The sequence below is a fragment of the Rhinolophus sinicus genome, linkage group LG04, assembly GCF_036562045.2.
Source record: "Rhinolophus sinicus isolate RSC01 linkage group LG04, ASM3656204v1, whole genome shotgun sequence".
NCBI classification, from domain to species: domain Eukaryota; kingdom Metazoa; phylum Chordata; class Mammalia; order Chiroptera; family Rhinolophidae; genus Rhinolophus; species Rhinolophus sinicus.
Window position 1 is genome coordinate 45,980,087 of NC_133754.1, and position 22,324 is coordinate 46,002,410.

Consider the following 22,324-nt stretch of genomic DNA (forward strand, 5'->3'; position numbering starts at 1 on the left):
TTTTCAAAAGCTGGAGAGCTTTGTCCCCAGAGGAGAAGGCCCTGCACCTCAAGTCAGCACAGTTTCCCTAAGCAGGGTTCCCGGGTTAGAACATGCAGCTCAGGAGAGGTACCAGCCGGCCTTCCTCTGGCCTCACTGGCCTTGAGAGAAAAGCTGTGTTAAGGCTTTCCTAAATGACATTATTCCTTTTGGCTCCAACTGATTAGTTAGTAAATTTAATTCAATTAATTTTAGTTAAAGTGTCTATGGAGTTATGTTTCACTGCCTGACATTTGCAGCAAGAAGAGTTTCCTTGACTATTCATACAAGACTTCTAGGCTAGTTGGTTCACATTTGCTTCATATATCGGAAGTAACGTGGAAGTCACTTAATTTTAAATGAACAATATATTTAAAGGCTAGAGTTGTATTTTAATTTTATTAAAATTTTCAATCACGAAGTTTCCACAGAATGACGATTTTAAAAAAGCAATAGATCTAATGTAAAAGTCTCCTAAGCAAGATCAACCAGTCCTCAAGTAGATAATGAGCTCACTGAGAGTTAGAAAAGACATCACAGGAAGTACATACAGGAAGCTTTGCTTCTACTCGGGCACTTAGGATCTCAATGAGCTAACTGGGAAGACAAGGGTAGCACATACATACATGCACACACGTGCACACACAGACACAGGCACACACACCTGACAGTGGGAAACAAATAGAAGGAAGCATTAATTTTCAAGCACAAATCTTGGTGTCACAGTTCAGACAGAAGAGAGACAAACGGGGGAAGCTACTTGAAAACTGGCCCCAGAAGGCAAGTCATATATTGATAGGAAAAGGAGAGAGGGATTCAAGGAAGAATAGGGAGAAGTAATTCAAGGAGAAGAGAATTGAACTACTGAAGTTCAGAAGAATACAGAATACAGGATGGCCTATACTTGTTTTTTATTTCAATATTTATGCATATCAAAAAAGAATACCTTAACTTATACTTTTAAAAGTCATACAATGAGGGCAGGACTATGAATTCTTATAATATTTTGAGAAATAAAGTGCCAGTTATGTTAAACACTATTACGTTAAAAATGAGCATACATTTTGACCTAGAAATTGTTCTAGGACTCTATTATAAAGAATACTCACACACATGCACAGGATATACCAGGGGTGCCAAAAAAATGTATACGTATGACTTGTGTTCATCTTTTGTTATTGGTGTATATTGAGTATTACAGTTTTAATACAGTGTTTTCCTTTCTTAAAATGTGTAGACATTTTTTTGGCACCCTCTGTATATGTATGTGTGCATGAGTGTGTGTATTCAATTACATATTGAACACACAATATTTTTCATTGTAGTAAAACATTGAAAATCACTTAAACGTATGTTGGTAGGCAGTGAAAAGCATTTTATTAAATATCATGAAACTGATAAAGATGAAAGGATGAAGAAAGGAAAAGAGAGAAAGGGAGGTAATTATATATGGCAGAATTTACTTCTTTCATTAAATCTCATGTTATTTGAAGTATTATTTTCATAATCTATACATATTTAAAATATAACTATAAATATATTAATTTGTTTGAAACTATCAGATATTTCCAATGAGTATTGTCTTCTATGTATAATATAAAAAAAAAAATCATCACTTTATGCCCTCAAAATCTACTTTTAAAATTCCTTCTTTCATTGCCTGATGAAAAGTCACTCTAGCAAGCTGCCTTTTCTAATCCATTCAAGACCTCCTGAACATCTGCTAGACACTAGACAAGTGGGTATCCTCTTTTTAAAATCACATCTGCAATTTCTATCTTTAAACTCTCTTTCTTCCTAATATTCTGAATAATATCTGTATACCTAATTTAGGTTTAAATAAGTCTGTGATACTGTCTGAGAATCCAATAAAACCTTAAGACATAGAAATCTTCAAGTACACACTTTTGCAGGCAACCTAAGGGCATTTGCTGATGCCTGGACTCTGGGATAAACCCCTGCATTTGACACTAACAACTATTCCTCTTGTTGAAGCTTCCTGAGCTTGTCCTCCAGTTAACGAAAATATGTCAGGTTTTCCTTGTACCATGATAAAGGAATTTCTTCAGAGAGCAAGTATAGAATTATCACACATTAAAGTAAGCACTTTTGTTGAATACCATTGCCCTAGTTCTCTCTTCTATGTGTGTTTTCATAAAAATCAATAAGTAATTCCAGCAGCAAGGTTAAACATAAGGATTAATGCAGGGAAAACAACTCTTCAGTGCTTTTCCACAAAGTACCACAAATCTCAATTACATATTTTACAAATTAGTCTTTACTGTGGCTCTTTTGCAACTGCAATAAAAATATACATTCTGCATTAAATCAGTTATAAATACATAATATTTTTTATTCATTTGTAAAGTTTTCATCTGATATTATATACAGCAGCATGAAATATTATTTAACATCATTTAAATCTGATGAATCAATTTTTAGCAGGATCATTAACAAAGTTCAATTTATATTCTATTAGGATCTGGATAGAAGTAATTTTCTTTCATCACATTTTATGTCCATATTTAATATCAGATGCAATATGAGACAAATTATAAAAATAATAAATGCCAATAGGAAAACACACACACACACACACACACACACACACACACACACACACACAAACATAAGGAGGAATTTTAAAGTAAAGCAAAGCCTGTATTAAAACTGAAACATTAGACTGTGTAGGTGGATTCACTGTCGATCCTATTTTGGCAAAATACGGGGGTAGTTTCAAACATAGAACACTCCCAGTGATGAAAATAACCATTGATGTTATTTCTCATCAATATTTAATAAAACTGATTTATGACTCACACAGGGAGCTGAGTCTGGAGCTTGTAGCCAATATCACCCAAAATCACACAAGGAAAATACCACAAAAGTAAATAGCTAAAATATATTTCCTCTTGGAAAAAATACCAGTCCCAAATTTCAATGCCCATAATAGCCTTCTTCAGAAGTGACTTAGGAATATATGAGTACCTGGCAGGCTACAGTCTACTTTAACTTTTTCACTTTCTTGAAAGGCCCAATTAATTTATGGGTGCCAGAAAAAATTTACAAAGATTATAAGTGATGAACTGTAGTTTTTATACCTGATACTTTAAGGAGGGCATGTAAGGAAAGCTTTATGATTTTTTGTGTAAAGACTGATAAGGTAAATACTCATTATGTCATATCTCTAAATAAAGAAATTAATACATATTTTCAAAACCACCTTAAATAAGATTCTTGGCTAATTTCTGGTATTTAGAAAGCAAACTTAAATATTTATCTCAAAGGAAAAAAGAAGGTAAATTCAAATACATAGGAGAAGTTAATGCATGTTGCTATAAATTACACACAGTAAACACATGTAACATAATGGAATTTTGAATTTAATTTAAATAAGTGAGAACCTGACTGCAATATACCAAATAACATAATTTTTGTTGCTTTCAACATTCTGTCCCACAACTCTAGCCAATATATCTATCATCACATTTTGTATCAAAAGCATATTTACTCATTTTTTTGCTGCCATTGCCTCTAATCCCTGCCCAAATGTCCATAGCTCAATAAATGTATCTTGTAAAACCACGTTGCCTCTCAGGTATATATTTTTAATATTTAGATTCTTACATACAACTAACATATATCATGCACCAACTCTCTGTGCAAAGGGCTAGCTTCAAAGGCAGAGAGCAGCCTTGAGTGGCCCTCACCTTGTAGCAGACATCACGCATCCTTCTGCCCTACAGACTTGGAAACAAGAGGAGGAGGCAAGACGTCTGGTGGAGGACATGTCTCTTCCTCTATCCTAATGAGACTCTATAATATTGCAGCTGTCCTGATAAACCACATGGAATGGTGGTTACTTGTGCAGATTTCATGGACAGGGCAGAATGTAGCAGAGAACACAGGCTTTGGCCTCAGCACACGGGCAGCAAGACTTGGCTCCCAACTGTGGCCAGTATGTAGCTTTGGGCAAATCAATTCTTTCTCATCTCATTCTCCTCACTCATCAATTGGGGATAATGACACCTTATGGGTTTATTTTGAGAATGAAAATCACAATGGATTGAAAACCTTTTGCCTGGTGCCAGATACATAATAAGCAATCGATAAAGGACATCAGTAGTTGACATAAGTAATGACAGTAATTACAATAATAAAGACTGTTGGACAATTAGTCACCATAAGAACATAGTGTTTGTTATTACCTGCTTTATCTTTGATTATTGTACACAAAGACTAGGGAAAATGGTGCACTATATACAGTCCGTGTAGCAGTAAAAGCATGTATAATAAATGTCTTCTATTAGTTATTTTCAGAATGTCCTGTTTATAGGTTGGTCTTGCTTATGGGCTTCCTTTATTTGATATAAATTTTTTCCATCAGGTTTAGCGTATCATGGATTTTTTTAAATTGGGCTTTTGTCTTTTGTTCTTATGATTCAGAGGACCAATAACAAAAATATGCCTGAGATCTATTTAGTACCTATTTAGTAACTTCCCAGGGTGCGTTTTAGCATTAAATGACATTAATTGGGTTGTTCTATTGAAATGGAACATTTTTTTTTTCCTGACTGTACAACGGATGGAGAGTTCAAACCATCACCTGAATAGCTTTGTACTCATCTCCTGTACCCAATTTCTTACCTTCTTTTGAAAGATCATGGCAAGTTAATTGCCAGTTTAATGGCATTTGCTGTGATTTCCTTCCCATGTGTGATAGATTTGTTGTTGCTATTTTTCTAACTGGCATATCCCACCTATTTGCATAGTTATCTTCACCAGCATCTTACTGTAGGTGAGCGACGCTAACCTTCTACTACAAAATCAAAAATATAACTAAGCTTTGCAATGTACTTTTGGAGTTTTCTTCTTTAACACTGATCTGAAATGTAAAAAGGTTTGAGGGAGACAGTAAATTATAGTGGGCATCTGAGAATCATGAGAGATGAGTTCAGCCTTGAATCTGCGTGAAGTTCTCTGGAACGCTGACCTTACTTGTGTTGATGTTCAGTTTCCTCGTCTGTAAAACTGTGTGAGTAACCCACATGACTGTCTTATCTTTCCCAACTCAAAATTCCTCTAATTTCATGTTCAGGACGATTACAAAAAATTGCAATGTCTCCTCTTTTATGTCTCTGATCGTATGTCCCACATATTGATAAGCATATTGGTAACACAGAGAAAAGGAGTGTCTGAAAGTGGGGTGAGTACTCAGAAAATGGAAGTAAGACAAATTTTCTAAATAGGTTAGTTGATGTGATGCTTTTGTTGTTGTTTCACATCCATAGTGAGATTTTTGGGCATCGTTTGCCCCCCAGACCTTTTCACTGTGTGCTTACTATCCACCTCCTCACACTCTCACTTTGATCACAGAATCTACATGTCTGCTAAACAGATTTTGCAATCTTCAAATGTGTCCTTTTGATAAGGTATATTCCTCAGTGTGCCTGGAACATGAGGGGTGTGTGATGTCTTAAAGGCATAGGCTAACATCTTGGAGAGGATGTGTTAGTTGAGGGTCCTTAAGAGTGAGCTGTCGGGAAGGCACCTTAAAATAAAGATGGAGAGATATTTAAATGGAAGGGAGAGGGACAGAGAAGCAACCAGCACCTCAGTCACGATTTGACACAGAGATTTAGGGGAGGAGAGGAAATAATCCACTGAATGCTGGAGGCCATGCAGAAAACAGCCTGGCTGTGGCTTTTGTTCAGTGTCCCAACCGGTGCTTTTCTTAGGTCTGTGAAGGGAACACCTGTTGAAAGGCTGCTAAAGATAGGGCATGGCTCAAATCCATGGGCCACAAATCCAAATGGATAGGAATAAATAAAATTACATGTGTGAGGCTTAATTAAACTGTAGAAAATTCAGTGGCACAGGTTAAATATTGATACGATTCAAAAGATTCTAAAGGGATTCTAAAGAGGCACATAAAGCACAAGAGTGATAGTTCTGAGAGTGGCAAGGAAGGCATAACTGATTAATGAAGATCAAACAGCACCAAATATTGGCCCTCTCGAAATCTATAGATTGATTAGAATGAAATGGAATTTGGGATATTAGTTTATAGGGGCATAATGCAAGGTTAAGAACACGCTGTCCCCAGCCCTTATGTTCTTCCCCTTTGCTGTAAGATCCTGAACAATTTGATAGCAAATTGTTGCAAACAAAAGAGAATACTATCAGACATGAGTGTGTTAATCTGAAACCATCGATGTCCTGCCCTTCATTATAAAAATTGTCATTTTCCTTAAATAACACAGCGATGCTTTCATATTTTGCCACTGTATCTCTAATTTGTAGCTCATTCTGTGTTTTGCTGTGTGCTAGCTGTGTTTGCTGTAAGTGTAGTTTCCCAGTTACTTCTCGCATCAACCCTGTAATTCAGGTCTATCTCTTACCCATTTCACAGATGAGGACACTGAGGCACGAGAGAATAATTACTTTCCCAAGGTCATGACACTCGTATATAATACAGCCATGATCCAAACCAGAGCCATTATTTTGAGTTCTGAATTGTTTCTAAAGTAATTTTTGACTTTGTAATGCATTCTCATGGCAAGTATACATATACCTCCATTATATGACTGATATAATGTATAAAAATGATACTTGTTTTTACTGTTAAGTATAAATGTTAAGGGCATCAACATCATTACACTACCTCCCCTGTTTATCTTCTCCTCTCTTCTATGCAATAATTTGTAATATTTACATCACATTCAGTAAATCCTTCAGTTGTATCCACTGTGTTCTTATAGTGAATAGATATTAGAAACTAGGCTCATGACCGGTCATTTCGGATTAGCTGAATGACTTCAAGATTTCATGGGAAATAAAATCATAGAGTTCTTGCCTCTTCAAAAATAATCAAAAACGAGTTTGACACATTCTTTCCCTAAGGACTTTGTAAGCATTGTGTCATTATATCTTGGAGTTAATACTGATGTGAAATTTCAGATATATCTCAGCATTGATTGTTTTATGTTGATTTACTGAGACAAGTTGTACCCTTTTAGTATATATTAATCTATTCAGTTCTTCTTTTTCTGCAATTTTGTTTGAGTTCTACATCTTGAATATTTCTTCAGTTTTAAATGCATTTAAAGGTACATTTTTCTAGATATGGCCCTGATATTTTTTAGTATTACTCACCTTTGATATCAGTTTTCAGAGGACCAGATATTTGTCACTGTTTCATGTAGAGGAGGGGCGAGGTAATGTTATGGGATAGAAATGAAGCTTTTTATAAGATAAGTGAGCATGTGTATGCATCAATGTTACTTTAATCCAGTGACTTACAACTCTTCATGCACATTAGAATCACCTGGAGAACTTTTTAAAGCCATCTATCCCTTGGATCACTCTAAAATTTTGATTTCACTGGCCTAGGAATCGTGTTTGGGAATTGGTGAGTTTTACAAGACTCCCAGGTCATCCTAAGCTGTAGCCAGATTTGCAAACCTTGAGTCTTTCCCTCATCCTAGTCAATACGGACCCTCATAACGGACTGTCTGTCCTCTTCTCTATCTCTCCACCAACTGCTTGCAGAAATAAGGGCTTCTTCTTTGTGATGCCACATGGAGTCTCAGAAAGCTCCCCTTGTCAGCTCCATACTGGTTCCCTGACTCAGGCAGAGGGCTGCTCTGCACCTCTGGGCACATGTGTTATATTAAAATGTCAGTATTTCACTGGCTGTCTCAGACTCTTAGTAGCCAGAATCCTTTCAGGAAGTTTTCTGTTAGACACCTGGCCCTCCGATGTGGTTTACAATTACAGGTTTGACAGAGTCCTTAAATATAGAAATTGCATTTCTGTTTCTCAGTCTCCACCACGTTTGGATGATTTTGAAGGTGCAAAAGTGTCTTTACACTGCAATCTTACAATAGGGGCTCTTTATAATATTTTTCTACTTAATGACTCTGGCTTTTAATTAATAGATTTTAAAAACTGAGATTTTCAACATCATCACCATCGGTACTAAATTTTAATTAGAAATAAAGCTACTTATAAACAAAGTTTTATAAATGAGTTCAAATTCACTCTATTGCATGATAATTTGATTAGTAAGAAAGTGAAATGTGCTCCTTTTTAATTAATCATGATTATTTACATATAAGGTACATAGACCAAATTTATATGCACAATTAGGCACCTAATTATGGTTTAAAGAAATTCAACTGCATGCAGAAAGAGATGGTCACATATGTCTAATAAAATAATTTCTTTTCCTCATTTTGGAGGACACACTATCTTTTTTTTCCATAAGAACTTTAAAAATAATCTCCTAATATACTACAGTTTGTGTATTTACAGAGATACACGATATCAGGAAGTAGTTATCAATTTCAATATAAACTACAGTGACCATTTTAAATTTTTTTGATGATAGTACAAAGTCAACACTTCATTATCTAACCATTAGTCATACACTGATATTGAATTCTTTCATCGTTTGAGAAAAAAAAGCAAACAAATCAAATTAAGTTTGTATAGAAAGGGAAGTTATGAGGAATAGTGAATACTGCTAACAAAAACAGACAAAATCAGAGAAAAGAACAACAAGGAAACAACTCACGTCTCTAGTATGGCTCTATATCCTAACCCAAACATGACTTGTTACCAGTGAATTCAAAAGCACATATACTTTGTTCAGTCCATTAGTAAATATTTATAGAGAGCTCCCTAGGGGCCAGACATTGAGCTAGATCCTGGAGACATGAAGATGAAAAGACGTGTTTCCTGTTTTCAAGTCGCTTAAATCCTTGAAAGAGAGATGTACAAATAAACAGTAGAGCTACAGTAAGACTATTGCCTGAGTAGAGGCCTACTGCCCCCAGGGCAATTCCCTCTTAGAATTGGGCTTCTCAAGCCAATGCACTGTGTAAGAAGAATTTCTCTTTCAAAGAGGGATTATACCCTGCATTAGTTGAAGCCATTGTAAGTCACAGCAAAGAAAGATGAATCAACTTAAATATAATGCAGCACTTTGAGTTTAGGCTGCATTTAAACTGGTCAGGGTATGATTTGATTTTACATTGTGTAAGGGCAGCTTAACACCTGAATGCTGGCCATTCTCCATCCAGACATGGGTAACCCTGTTAGGCCCTAAAAGAAAGAGCTGCAGGGTCTGACAAGCCATGCATTCTAGTTGTGTCCCAGATGTCAGGACTCCTGGAACTTGTTGCACACAGTGTACCAAATCTATGTATTTTGTGTCCCATACCATATCTGTGATTTCCTGCTCACCCCTGAAAGGCACTGATACAACCCATAACAGGCCTCTGTACTTTTGAGATGGGGAAGGATGTAAGATTGGTTCCAAAGCCAGATAAGTTTAAGAGAATACAGCAAATTGAAAAGCTTTATATCCCTGGCTTCTAATTCTTTGTATCATTGGCAAAAGAGATGAAAGAATACTCATCTAACTACAAAGCTAGAAATCCACTGTGAAGTTATATTAAAATATAAGAGTAAAAATTTAGGGATATTATTTGCAGAATTCCCTTCTTAAAAAAAGATTATTTGTGTTTTTCAGCCCAATTTCAGTATTATTTTCTGTCCAAAGGCTGTCAGCCTTGTCGTTTAGTTCATATATCAGGGAAGCACTCCTCAGTCAACGCAAGACCTTCACATGTTTTTTCTGAAATCTAATACTTAGCCAGAGTTCATTTTGCCATCCTGCATAGTACCATCCAGGAGCTGCTATGACAAAGAAGGCCAGGTAGGAAGAGATTTATCAGCCACTTTTTCTGATGTGTGAAGGTCGATTGGCTGAGTTTGTACCAGTTCCTATCTGGGATTGACAGGGGCAGATGCTTTCTTCCCTGGCTATGAAATCCCCCATTGTACTGCGGGCGCACTGAGATGTGAAACCACATCAAAAGTCAGGACGTTGATCTGACTTCCAAAAGAGCATGAGTATGATCCTGTTATACATTGATTTTTCTTTTAGGCCTGGGCACAAGTGCCTACAATTCTCTTAAATGCACCTGGGCCTTGACACTTTAAGCAAAAATTAATTGTTTTTATTTTCAAATGATGTTGGTAACAATTCTGTTATCGATGTAATGCCTCCCCCCCACCCCCCGCATCAGATGTTGAAGCCCTAACCCCCAGTGTGATGGTATTAGGAGGTGGGGTCTTTGGGAGGTGATTTTGTTTAGGTGAGGTCATGAGGGTGAGGGTCTCATGATGGGATTAGTGTCCATATATGAGAGGATCAGAGAGCTTTCTCTCTCTCCCTCTCTCTCTCTCATACACACACATACACACACAGACACATCCTATCCATGTGAGGACACAGCAAGAAGACAGTTGTCTGCAAGCTTGGGAGAGGGCCCTCAGCAGAACTCAACCATGCCAGCACCCTGATCTTGTACTTCCAGCCTCCAGACTGGTGAGAAACAAATGTATGGTATTTTCACCACCCCGTCTATGGTATTTTGTTATGGCAGACTGAGCTAAGGCAAATTCTCAAAGCATAGAAAAAAAAATGTTTTGAATTCTATGCTTTTTTGCTTCAATAATGAAATATGTTCAACATGCACACCACTGTAATAAATGCAATATCAACTAAATGGCAGATACTAAGTTCTTTCAGTACGTGTTTAAATGGGACATTTCAGGATTTACTAGGACAAGTCACAAATAAATCTATACATTTGAGCACATCATATTCATATACTAGCATCTATTAGATCGTTGATACACATTCATTAAGTACTTGATTAGCTATCTTTTGTTCTGGGATTAGTTCACTTCTTATGCACTCATCAATGCCTAGTATTCCAGTTATTTAAAACTTACCTTGACTACTAGAGTATAGCTCAATGTGGAAGGAAACCATGTCTTGTTTATCTTTGAGGCAACAACCCCTGAACCTTGCTCAACAAACAAATACTTTTAAATGCTATAATTAAGAATCAAAATAATCAAAAATGAGAGCTATTTAAGTATCTACAGACATTACTGAAAATGCATAAACACAGACTGTATATGATAGACTCTAAGGTAGACTATATTATGACACAGGTATATAATTAAAATTTGTAGTTACGTTTCTTAAATACTAGAGCTAATCTTATCATAATACATCCGTCACACAACTATCATCTCCATTTCAAAAACATTGTAATATAGAAACTGAAAATGTGTTTTACCAGTAAGACAGACCTATCTCATTAAAGCCACTGTAGCCCAGCTCTTGCCTGCTAAGTCCCAGATCTTCAAGGTCCATGCATTTAAATCCTGGTGGGCACTGGTAGCCTTCTTCTAGCTCTGGTGAGCAGTGTGTATCTGGGATAGCTAAACTATTCCAGGTTACATTTCTGTGAACAACACATGAAAGAGTTAAACAATTTCAACAGTTGTAAATATTGATTAAAATGAATGATGTAACCAGTTTTCATTAATAACTGCTGCATATGAGCACAGCTTTAAGATTCGTGTTTTATAAATGATATTCATACTATTAATGACATATTAGACATTCTCAAATGATACCTGATCCAGCTCCACAATAGGTCTTTATAAGAATATAATTACTTCTATTCTTTTGTCTTTCAAGAGCAAAGACCACATAAGTAAAAGAAGAAATTTTCCTATATATTTGCAAGGAATATTAACTTGTCTGAGCATTGCTTGTTAGTCACAAAATCCTTATCCTACTCTGGACACAAATTTTACTTCTCTACTTCTAAGCAATATTAAATGATGGCAGTCATTTGCCATATGGTACAAATACTATGAGTCTTATAAATGACCGTAGGCCTTCTGTTGTTTTGGCAGATGTGCAGTTTAGAAAGAAAACCAGACAAATAAGGTGAGATTGAAAGAGCTAAAAGTATCACATTGGAAAGAGAGATTATGGGGTGATTTAGTAATAGCTCCAGGAATATTAAGGTTTTTATAGGTTGGTGGTGATAATAACCCTTTTTTTCATCTTTCTGGAGAACAAGGAGGAGATTAAGTTGATGTAGAAGGATTTAGGTATGTAATAGATTTCTTAGTAGCAGGTACAAGTAATCACTGGAATGGTGATTGTGGAATCTCGTTCTGAGTTGACCTTAAAAATGGGTCGCAATCAGCTGCTATCTGAGGCTATTCACATGGATTGTGTAGAGGCCAAAGCTTAGGCTAGATGATTTTATAAGCCTTCTAAACCCCTGATTTTATTATAAGCCATTTCCCTTGTATCAGTGCTTCTAGGCATTTTCTAAATGGGACCAGCCTTAGGACAGTCTCAGTTCCCTCAGCTTATGGCCAAATTGAGGCAGACTTGTTGGGTTACATTTCTATTATTTAATACCTTCTTATATTCAACTGGCTGCTATGATATGCTTTGTCTGGAGTCTGACACATAACTCTCTGCAGTCTCTTAGCTGCTTGAGGCCACCATACATACACATATTCAGTTTTACACACAACACACACATCCATGCCTGGAGATACCTTGCCCAGTTCTGTCTCAGTCATAAACAAAACTCTAAAAGCCTCACCCACATCTCAGACACCCTATGTTTATTCCTTCAGAATTCTGTTAGCTGCAAGAAAGAAATTTGTCTACACATCTCAAGGAATAAGTGTTTGAATAACTGTTCCCCCCAGTTACACTTTCAGCAGGTCCTTTGGACTCCACATGCAAAACCCATGGGAAAGACTCACATTGTGGAAACTACCACTTGGTTGTGTCAGAAAGATATGACTTTAGGCAGACACATTACTTATTTCTCCTCATTTCCCATTTTTACATGTAGGCCAAGTGATCCATCTTTGCTTAAGTCTAATCTGATTCTGTTTCTGATGTGGTACCCACACATTAGAACAAACTGGTAAGGATACTGGGCTTCAGAGTTTCAGAGTAAAGCTTTCTGGGTTTGATCCCAAACTCTGTCATTTACTGGTCGTGTAACTTGATTAAAGTGCTAAACTTTTCTAAGCTCAGTTTCCTCACCTATAATATAGGGAGAGTAATCAAATAAAGCGAAGCATGTGTGAAGATTAAGAAAAATAAACCAAGTGATGCACTCAGCATAGTACCTAGCATGCCGCAAGTGCTCAGTAAATGCTTATTATAAATAACCATTACTCATTACAACAATAAAATGTAGCATACATCCTGGCATGTAAAACACAACAATAAATAATTGTCAAAAGAATAGAAGGAATTTTGGCATGTGATACTGAAAGCATTTCATTCACAGAATTGTGCAGCTGAAAGAAAGTTGCACCTAATTCTTCATTTATACTTGAGAAAGATGAGGTAAAGTTCAGAGAGGGAAACGATTACTAGACAATCAAAATTAATTTTTTTATTTCCAATATTTTTAAAAGACAATAGCAGCAATGTCTGAGAAAATTCTCTGTTTACATGAAAAAGTTTCCAAAGAACATCATTTCAACAGCTATTTGGATAGGAAATTGGACTCCAGAACTAATCTGCTGGGTGTGAATTTTAGCTCAGTCACTTGTTACATCTATGACTTCGCCCATCTGTGCCTCAGTTTCTTCATCTGTGAGAAAGTAGGAAAATGCCTACCTCTTAGGGCTGTGGTGAAAAGGTAATGATTTACATCTGTAAAGTTCTGAAAACAGGTACTTAGACAATAAGCGCTAGTTGTTACCTATTATTATTGATAGTTTGAAATTGGTAGACTGCCTAGATTAAGACACTAGCCCTGGTGTGTACTGACTCAGTTTCCACATTTTTGAAGTGGGGACAGCAATTGTACCTATGATGTAGTGGTGTTTTAATGATTAAATGAGCTAATGTACAACTCTCAGAGTATTGCTGGGAATAAGTTAATCACTCAGTGATGGTTAACTATTCTGATTATGTTTTCATTAATTTATAAATATCAGAGTACTTTTTCCTTCTTGATTCCTTTTGTTTTTTCTTTCATATTAACACCGATTCTCATTCTAAGCACAACTTTCATCAGCACAGATATTATTTTGAAATCTTTTGGCTTCAGAGGCAGCAGATGTGAAACACATTATTTTTGCCAACATCAAGCTATTGGCAAATGCTTTTTACAGATGCATTTATTTAATGATTAATTGCTCTGGAACACGTGTATTTAAAACCATATAATAGCCCTTTTTAAAATTGAAATGAACATTGAGAGTTTCAGGATATATACTTATTTATCTTAGCTTCATTTTCTCAGTTAACAAAAATCTTCTAGATTTTATTTTTATCTGTTATTATTATTTCTTTATTCATTTTCCTTTAAATATTCATGACAGAACAAGAAGCTCTCTGGAATTAGGCAGAATTCTTGCTCCAACCAGCCAAATCCTAAATATAGGCAATGATTCTCACAGTCATAATAAATATCCACTCGCGTTTAAGTGGGTTTCAAAACCTGCATGTCTTACTCATAGTCAGATTTATAGAAAAAAGTATTCATTTTTAATCTCCCTAATTTAATTTTTTAGCCCATTTTTGTGTTCTCCAATCTACTGGAATTGTTCTTATTTCCATGTGTTACATCCAATTGGAAAATTTTTAGCTTTTATCATCTGTGACCTCTCAACAGTGTTCCGCATAGTTGTTTTGGTTGTAGGCAGAATAATTACCCCCTAAAAATGTCCACATTCTAATCCCCAAAACCAGTGAATATGTTATGTTACATGGCAAATGGGAATTAAGTTGGCAAATGTGAACAATATTGAATTTAGGTGATTATCCTGGATTATCTAGGTGGGTCCAACCTACTCGTTGAGTCCTTAAAAATGGAGAACATTTTCCAGTTGTGGTTAGAGAGATGGATATAGAAGGGAGGTTCAGAGAGATGCAATAAGATGCTGGCTTTGAAGATGCTAGTTTTGTCTATTTCTCAGATCATTCTCCTTTTCCATCTTAAGTACTGAGTTGCTCTGAGGACCTTAAGTACTGAACTTCTCTGAGCTCCGTTCTTGGCCTTCCTCTCATTTTCATGACCTTCTTTCCCTATGCAATCAGCTCCACTTTCATAGCTTCAATTCTCTGTCATCTAGATGTCTTTGTAGAGTCTCAGGGCTACATGTTCAACTGCCTATTACATCTCTCCATTTGACTACACCACAAATACCTCCAACTCTACATATCCCATACTGAACCCCGACTCATTCGCCAACATTCCCTTTCATTACAAGTTGCACCATCACATCATTATCCAAAGTGTTGAGCAAGTTTGAAATCCTGGAATCACCCTGGATACCTCCTTCTCCATCAGGCCTTATAACTAACCATCATGTTTCCTTAAATATCCTCCAAAACATCTTTTGAGCTGGTTCGACTCTCTCCATCTCCACCTCTCCATGCACCACTGTCTAGCCTCCTACCTGGTCATCCTGCAGCCACTCTTAGCTTTTCCGATCCATTTGCCACAGAGCCTATAGAGGGACTTTCCATCATCACTGTCCTACAGAGAGTCTATCAGTGTCAAATCTTTAATATGATCCATAGACCCTGAAAAATCTGCCTCCTCCTCTTCCCCCAAACGTCATAGTATCCAATCAGGTTGCCTTCTCCCAGCTCTTTCTTCCTTCTACTTCAGGGCCTTTCCTCTGCTTAGAACTCTCTCCTCCCATCTTCCCTTGCTTAAGCCCTTATCTCCACCTGTCCATCACTTTCATAGCCTGATTGTCACCCTAAATCCCTCAGACTGGGTTAGGTTTCCCTGCTATAACTTCTTAAAGTACCCACACTTTTCATTTATGGCCTGAAACATGTAAGTCACATTTGTGTAGTCATTTATTCATTGGATGCCTTCCATATTCTACTGTTCTCCAGAGTAACCTCCAATTCCATGAATTCCCTGACACACAGTCTATAATGGTTACATTCATGTGTGAACTTGGCTACACTGTGGTGTGGTGCCCAGCTGTTTGATCAAACCCCAGTCCAGAGGCTGCCATGAAGGTATTTTTTAGATGTGATTTACATTTACAGCAGCAGACTTTGAGTAAAGCAAATTACACTCCATAATGTAGGTAGGCCTCATCCGGTTACTTAAAGGCCTTAAGAGAAAAGGATTAGCACTCGGAAGAGGAAAGAATTCTCCCTCCAGACAGACTGCCTTTGGACTCAACACTGCGATATCGACTCCTGCTAGAGTTTCCAGCTGGCTGGCCTGTCCTGAAGACTTTGATCTTGATAGCCCCACAATTGCATAAGCCAATTCTGTAAAATAAATCTCTTTTGCTCTCTAGATATATCCAATTGGTTATGTTTCTCTGAACGATCCTAATACACCCTAGGAGGTTAATAATTATTTTCTGAATAAATGAATGGATGCATCTTTCTTTTTACCATTATTTAAATCTATGGTGAATTAATTAATTAACTACAGGAGAAACTCTTCAACAATTGGATTCTCGTGTTCTTATGCAATTTTTTAGTGTGCTATCTAAAACTTGGCATGTTTTTTCAATTTTTTAAATGTCTTGCTTTAGCAGTTTCCATGTTTCAAAATAAGTATTGGAATCACTCTGAGCAGCTAATCATTTTTCAAACGTCTTCAATTATCTGCCTGGCATATGTTTTTATTTTAAATTTTTATTCTTAACAAAATATCCTATTTACAAATAACATATGTAGAAGTTCAAGATCTAAGAAAATGTATTCTCAGCTTGATGCTAAAAGTATTTACTAACAGCCCCAAACAACACCTCAATAATTTATACTTTTATGGTTTTAAATTAGTTATTACTTCTGATGGCACAGAACATTGAGCTGTATATTAGAACACAAGGATTATCATCTCAGTTCAGTAATTAACCAGCTTAGTTACCTCTGGCAATTCACTTTAACCATTTGAGCCTCAGTTTCCTCATCTGTAAAATGAAAAACTTTTCAGCCATTTAAAAAACAATTCGCAGAATGACCTCATACTTTCATATAAAAGGTAAATGATAGAGTAACACCATGTTACCCCCCATATTCTCTTCTCATCCACCCGTAAGACTTACCAATGCCAAATGCAACAGCTTAAGACTTTCTTTTCAAATTCTGCTCTGCATTACTCAATGCTGTCTTCCTCTACTGATATCAAACTGTTCTCACTTCTTGTTGCAACAAGTTTAATGTTGGCCTTTTGTAATCACTGTCACTTACGAACATAATTATGCATATTATTATTATTCAGCCCTTTTTCAGAAACTGTTTTTCCTATATTCTTAGTACGACTATTTTATTTCATTTGTCTGTTCATTCATTCAAAATAATTATTTTTGACAGGTCTCTTCTATGCATACAACAAGCTAGGAAAGATGACTAAGAAGATATTTCCAACTCAGAGACGGTACTGCCTAGTGTGAGAAAGAGAAAAGAAAAGCCATCCCCACAGGAGAGCACAATGAATGCTTTAAAAGCTATCTCTATTCTCATGGTGTTACAAAAGCACAAAGTAGAGACATTACTTATGACTGTGGGTGGTGAATGGTGAGTAGTACAAGGAAAATCTTCCAGTATGGGTGATGCTTGGAGTGACTATTAAAGGATTAGTGGACACTAGTTCTAGGGCGGATACAGAACGGCATTCTGGAAAGTGGAACTGTCAAAGCCTGTGTGTGCACAGGAGAGATAGAGAGTGGGCAGGAAGAGAAAGAGAACATTTTTACTCTTCATTGGTGGATGTAGCACTTCACAGCTTTTTCTCAGGGATTGTAAACAAGCAGTAGCTACCATACCAAACAATTTGTAAATGACACACTCAGAAAATTGCATGCTGGGGAAAAAGACAAGGACAGACACATAATCCTCGCACCTGGGAGAACAGTGAATATGGCCTTGGAGGCCTTAGGTCATTGCTTGCCTCACTCTTAGGGGTGGGCATGAATTGCCCATCTCATTGCAAATGCTGGCCTTGAACCTGCTCTGAATGTTACCTGCCTCTCAGGTTTATTCCAGCAAATCATCTGGCTTCATTTTCACTCCTATTTGTTTTCCTCTTTCAGGATTAATTTAAAACTTCTATGACTTTGCCTGGTTAATTCTAATGCTGGATGCTTTGGAAAAATAAACCCACCCTGGAATTTTCAGAGATGAAACTATTTCTTGATTTTTCAGAACTTTTAATTACTCTGCTTGGACATTTAGAGGGACTACAAAACAAGATAAATAGTCTGAGGCAGAAAATAATATTGACATTACACCTCTTTTTACAAACAAGTAAATCTGGCGCATTTTCTAAGAAATTAGGAAATAAATTTCCCCTTACTGTTAAATGGAGAATATTTTAATATGATGTTTTGCTTTTTCTCATCCTTTCCTGAATAGCTAGATAGGCAAAGCCATAAAGAAGTGAAATCATGCACCAAAACAATAAAATTAAATATTTTTTTCAAATATTGTACAAAACTTAAACATTATATTTTATTTTTAGAAAGCATTTTAAATAGGCATCTTACTTTGTTATATCTGTATAGTTTTATTAATTATATATTTTTCCCAAGTTTATTTCCTTAACTATATCACTCACTACTTTGCCAACATGAATAAGGGGCAACTCCTGTGAAAGGAGCTCGGAGACTGGCAGCTGAGGCTGGATCAGGCAATGCAGGTATTCAAAGAGAGCATCAGAAAAGTTAAGTATCAGGACAGGGAATATGCACTGATCGGCTCCAAACTGGAAATGTGAAAACTGTTTTGAGGTTGTAAGACAAAGTCACTACCCTTGACATTTCAAATCTAGGCCAAAAGCTCCTTAAGCAGTAACTCTTCTCTTTGCTTCAGAAACGAGAACACCCAGCGTGAGGAGTTATCTGTCAGGAGTGAGTTGGCATGGTGGAGAACAGCCATCAGAATATGAGGCCAAGCATATCGGACTTCAGTTGGTGATTTCACCAATTAATTAATGTTAGGCAAGGAGCTATTTGCTCTTCTTTCTCATGAGGACCATAAAGCCCAACCTAGGAGATCACACTATGAACTAGCAACTATGAATAGAAAGGACCTCATACATATTAGGAACTCAGAACATTTTCATTCTTTTGGATGTGGTTTGGCTGAGTGTATGGCTGGAGAGCAGCAGTTTTTCCCACTCCAACAGGCTTCCACCCTTTTGGAATGGTCAGATGAAGCCACAGGCTCCACAATGTTAAGAACATTAAAAGTACGGACCAAATCCTTATCTGATAAGGGGTTAACATCCAAAATTTATGAAAAACTCATACAACTCAATACCCAAAAAATAAATAATCGAATTAAAAAATGGGCAAGGACATGAATAGACATTTCCCCCAAGAGGACATGCAGATGGCCAATAGATATAGTTAAAGATACCCAGCATCACTAATCATTAGATAAATGAAAATAAAAGCCACAATGAGATACCACCTCACTCCTGTCAGAATGGCTATCACCAATAAATCAACAAACAAGTGCTGGTGAGGATGTGGAGAAAAGGGATCCCTCATGCATTGTTGGTGGGATTGCAAATTGGTGCAGCCACTATGGAAGACAGTAGGGAGGTTCCTCAAAAAATTAAAAATAGAAGTGCCTTATGACCCAACAATTCCTGGATATTTATTCAAAGAAATCCAAAACACTAATTTGAAAAAACACATGAATCCCTATGTCTACTGCAGCACTATTCACAATAGCCAAGATATGGAAACAACCAAAATGCTCATCAGTAGATGATTGAATAAAGAAATTATCATACATTTATACAATGGAGTATTACTCTGCCATAAAAAATATGAAATTTTACCATTTGCAGCAACCTGGATGGACTTAGAGGATATTACGCTAAGTGAAATAGTCAGACTGAGAAAGACAAATACCATATGATCTCACTTACATGTGGAATCTAAAGAACAGAATAAACTAGCAAACAAAACAGAAATAGACTCATAGAAAAAAAAATATGATGGCTGCTAGATGGGAGGGGTTTGAGGGAATAAGTGAGAAGTTTCAGGGATTAGGAAGTACAATATGGTAGTCACAAAATAGTCACAGGATGTGAAATACAGTATGGGGAATATAATTAATAATGTTGTAAAGACTATGTGGGGTGTCAGGGGGTACTGGACTTATTGGAGAAATCACTTCATTGATTATATAAATGCCTAACCACTACACTTGTACACCTGAAACTAATATAAAATAATATTGAGTGTCGACTATAATTAAACATATTTATATATACATATATATATACACATACATACATATATATGTATATAGTCATGGGATGTAAAGTACAGCATAGGGAATATAGTCAATGGTACTGTAATAGCTATGTACGGTGTCAGAGGGGTAGTAGGCTTGGTGGGTTTATCACTTTATGAGGGGCGTAAATGTCTAATCATTATGTTGTTTTGTACACTTGGAACTAATAATACAATTAACTTAAATTTAACAAAAGGTATAGGTTTCCAGTTACGAGACAAATAAGTCCTAGGGATGTAATGTACAACATGGTGACAATACTTAGCACTTCTGGAAGATATGTGTGAACGTTGTTAAGAGTAAATCCTGATTTCTCATCACAAGGAAAAAAATATTGTTTCTTTTTATTTCATGTTGTATTTGTATGCTCTGATGGATGTTAATTAAACTTCCTGTGTTAAGCATTTCACAATAAAATAATAATAAAAGTGAAGGCCAGGGGAGAATTTAGAAAGCACCAAAGCCCTTGTTCCCAGATGCCTTCAACCACAAAGTGCGCTTGACCAATCCAATCACTAGACATAAAAATATGTGAGTCACTGAATGAGCAAAATTGAGATGATTGCCCTACATCTCCCAGAACACCTGGATAACCTGCTTCATTGCAAGAATGACAAGCAACTCTAACTACCTCTGGTGCTTCTTAGACATTTCTAGGAATATGGCCTTAAGGAAAGCAGAAACCCACAGGTATAGCCTCAGCAGCTAGCTAAAAGCTTATTTCTTTGAAGACTCAAGATTTATCTTTTAAAAAGCCATGCAGCTTTTGTGTTCTACTCTGTAACATATCGTTAGGAGTTTTAATGTAAAACTAAGGTTTTTTGTATTTGTTTTTTTTCTGTTTTTTTTTTTTTCTTTTAATTTATTGGGGTGACAATTGTTAGTAAAATTATATAGATTTCAGGTATACAATTCTGTATTACATCATCTATAAATCCCATTGTGTGTTCACCAACCAGAGTCAGTTCTCCTTCCATCACCATATATTTGATCCCCCTTACCCTCATCTCCCCCCCCCCACCCCCCACACCCCATCCCGCCTTACCCTCTGGTAACCACTAAACTATTGTCTGTGTCTATGAGTTTTTGTTTCTCATTTGTTTGTCTTATTCTTTTGTTGTTTTTGGTTTATATACCACATATCAGTGAAATAATATGGTTCTCTGCTTTTTCGGTCTGACTTATTTCATTTAGCATTATACTCTCAAGATCCATCCATGTTGGCACAAATGTTCCTATATCATCTTTTCTTACCGCCGAATAGTATTCCATTGTGTATATATACCACAACTTCTTTATCCATTCATCTATCGAAGGACATTTTGGTTGTTTCCATGTCTTGGCCACCGTAAACAAAGCTGCAATGAACATTGGAGCACACGTGTCTTTATGGATAAATGTTTTCAGATTTTTTTGGGTAGATACCCAGGAGAGGGATTGCTGGGTCATATGGTAATTCTATTCGTAATTTTTTGAGGAACCTCCACACTGCCTTCCATAATGGCTGCACCAATCTGCATTACCACCAACAGTGTATGAGGGTTCCTTTTTCTCCACAGCCTCTCCAACACTTGTTACTATTTGTCTTGTTGATGATAGCCATTCTGACTGGGGTGAGGTGATATCTCATTGTGGTTTTTATTTGCATTTCTCTGATGATTAGTGATGTTGAGCATTTTTTCATATGTCTATTTGCCATTTGTATGTCCTCTTTGGAGAAATGTCTCTTCAGGTCATCGGCCCATTTTTCAATTGGGTTGTTTGTTTTTTGGTTGTTGAGTTGCATGAGTTCCTTGTATATTTTGGATATTAGCCCCTTATCGGAGGCACTGTTTGCAAAAATCTTCTCCCATTCAGTTGGTTGCCTCTTTATTTTGTCGATGGTTTCTTTTGCTGTGCAGAAGCTTTTAAGTTTCATATAGTCCCATTCATCTATTTTAGTTTTTACTTCCCTTACCTTTGGAGTCAAATTTATAAAATGCTCTTTGAACCCAAGGTCCATAAGTTTAGTACCTATGTTTTATTTCTATGCATTTTATTGTGTCAGGTCTTATGCTTAAGTCTTTGATCCATTTTGAATTAATTTTGGTACATGGTAACACATAGCAGTCCAGTTTCATTCTTTTGCACGTGGCTATCCAA

At 36.5% G+C, this 22,324-nt stretch overlaps 1 protein-coding gene across 5 annotated transcripts in view; it reads right to left on the reverse strand.

Annotated features, from left to right (window-relative positions):
• Positions 1 to 22,324, reverse strand: part of NALCN (sodium leak channel, non-selective) — a 294,832-nt gene that overhangs the window by 229,596 nt on the left and 42,912 nt on the right. For all 5 annotated transcript variants that reach the window (XM_074329502.1, XM_074329503.1, XM_074329499.1 and 2 more), the window contains one exon: positions 11,194 to 11,348. In XM_074329502.1, the coding sequence (XP_074185603.1) occupies positions 11,194 to 11,348 (155 nt within the window). The remainder of the gene's footprint in view (positions 1 to 11,193; positions 11,349 to 22,324) is intronic.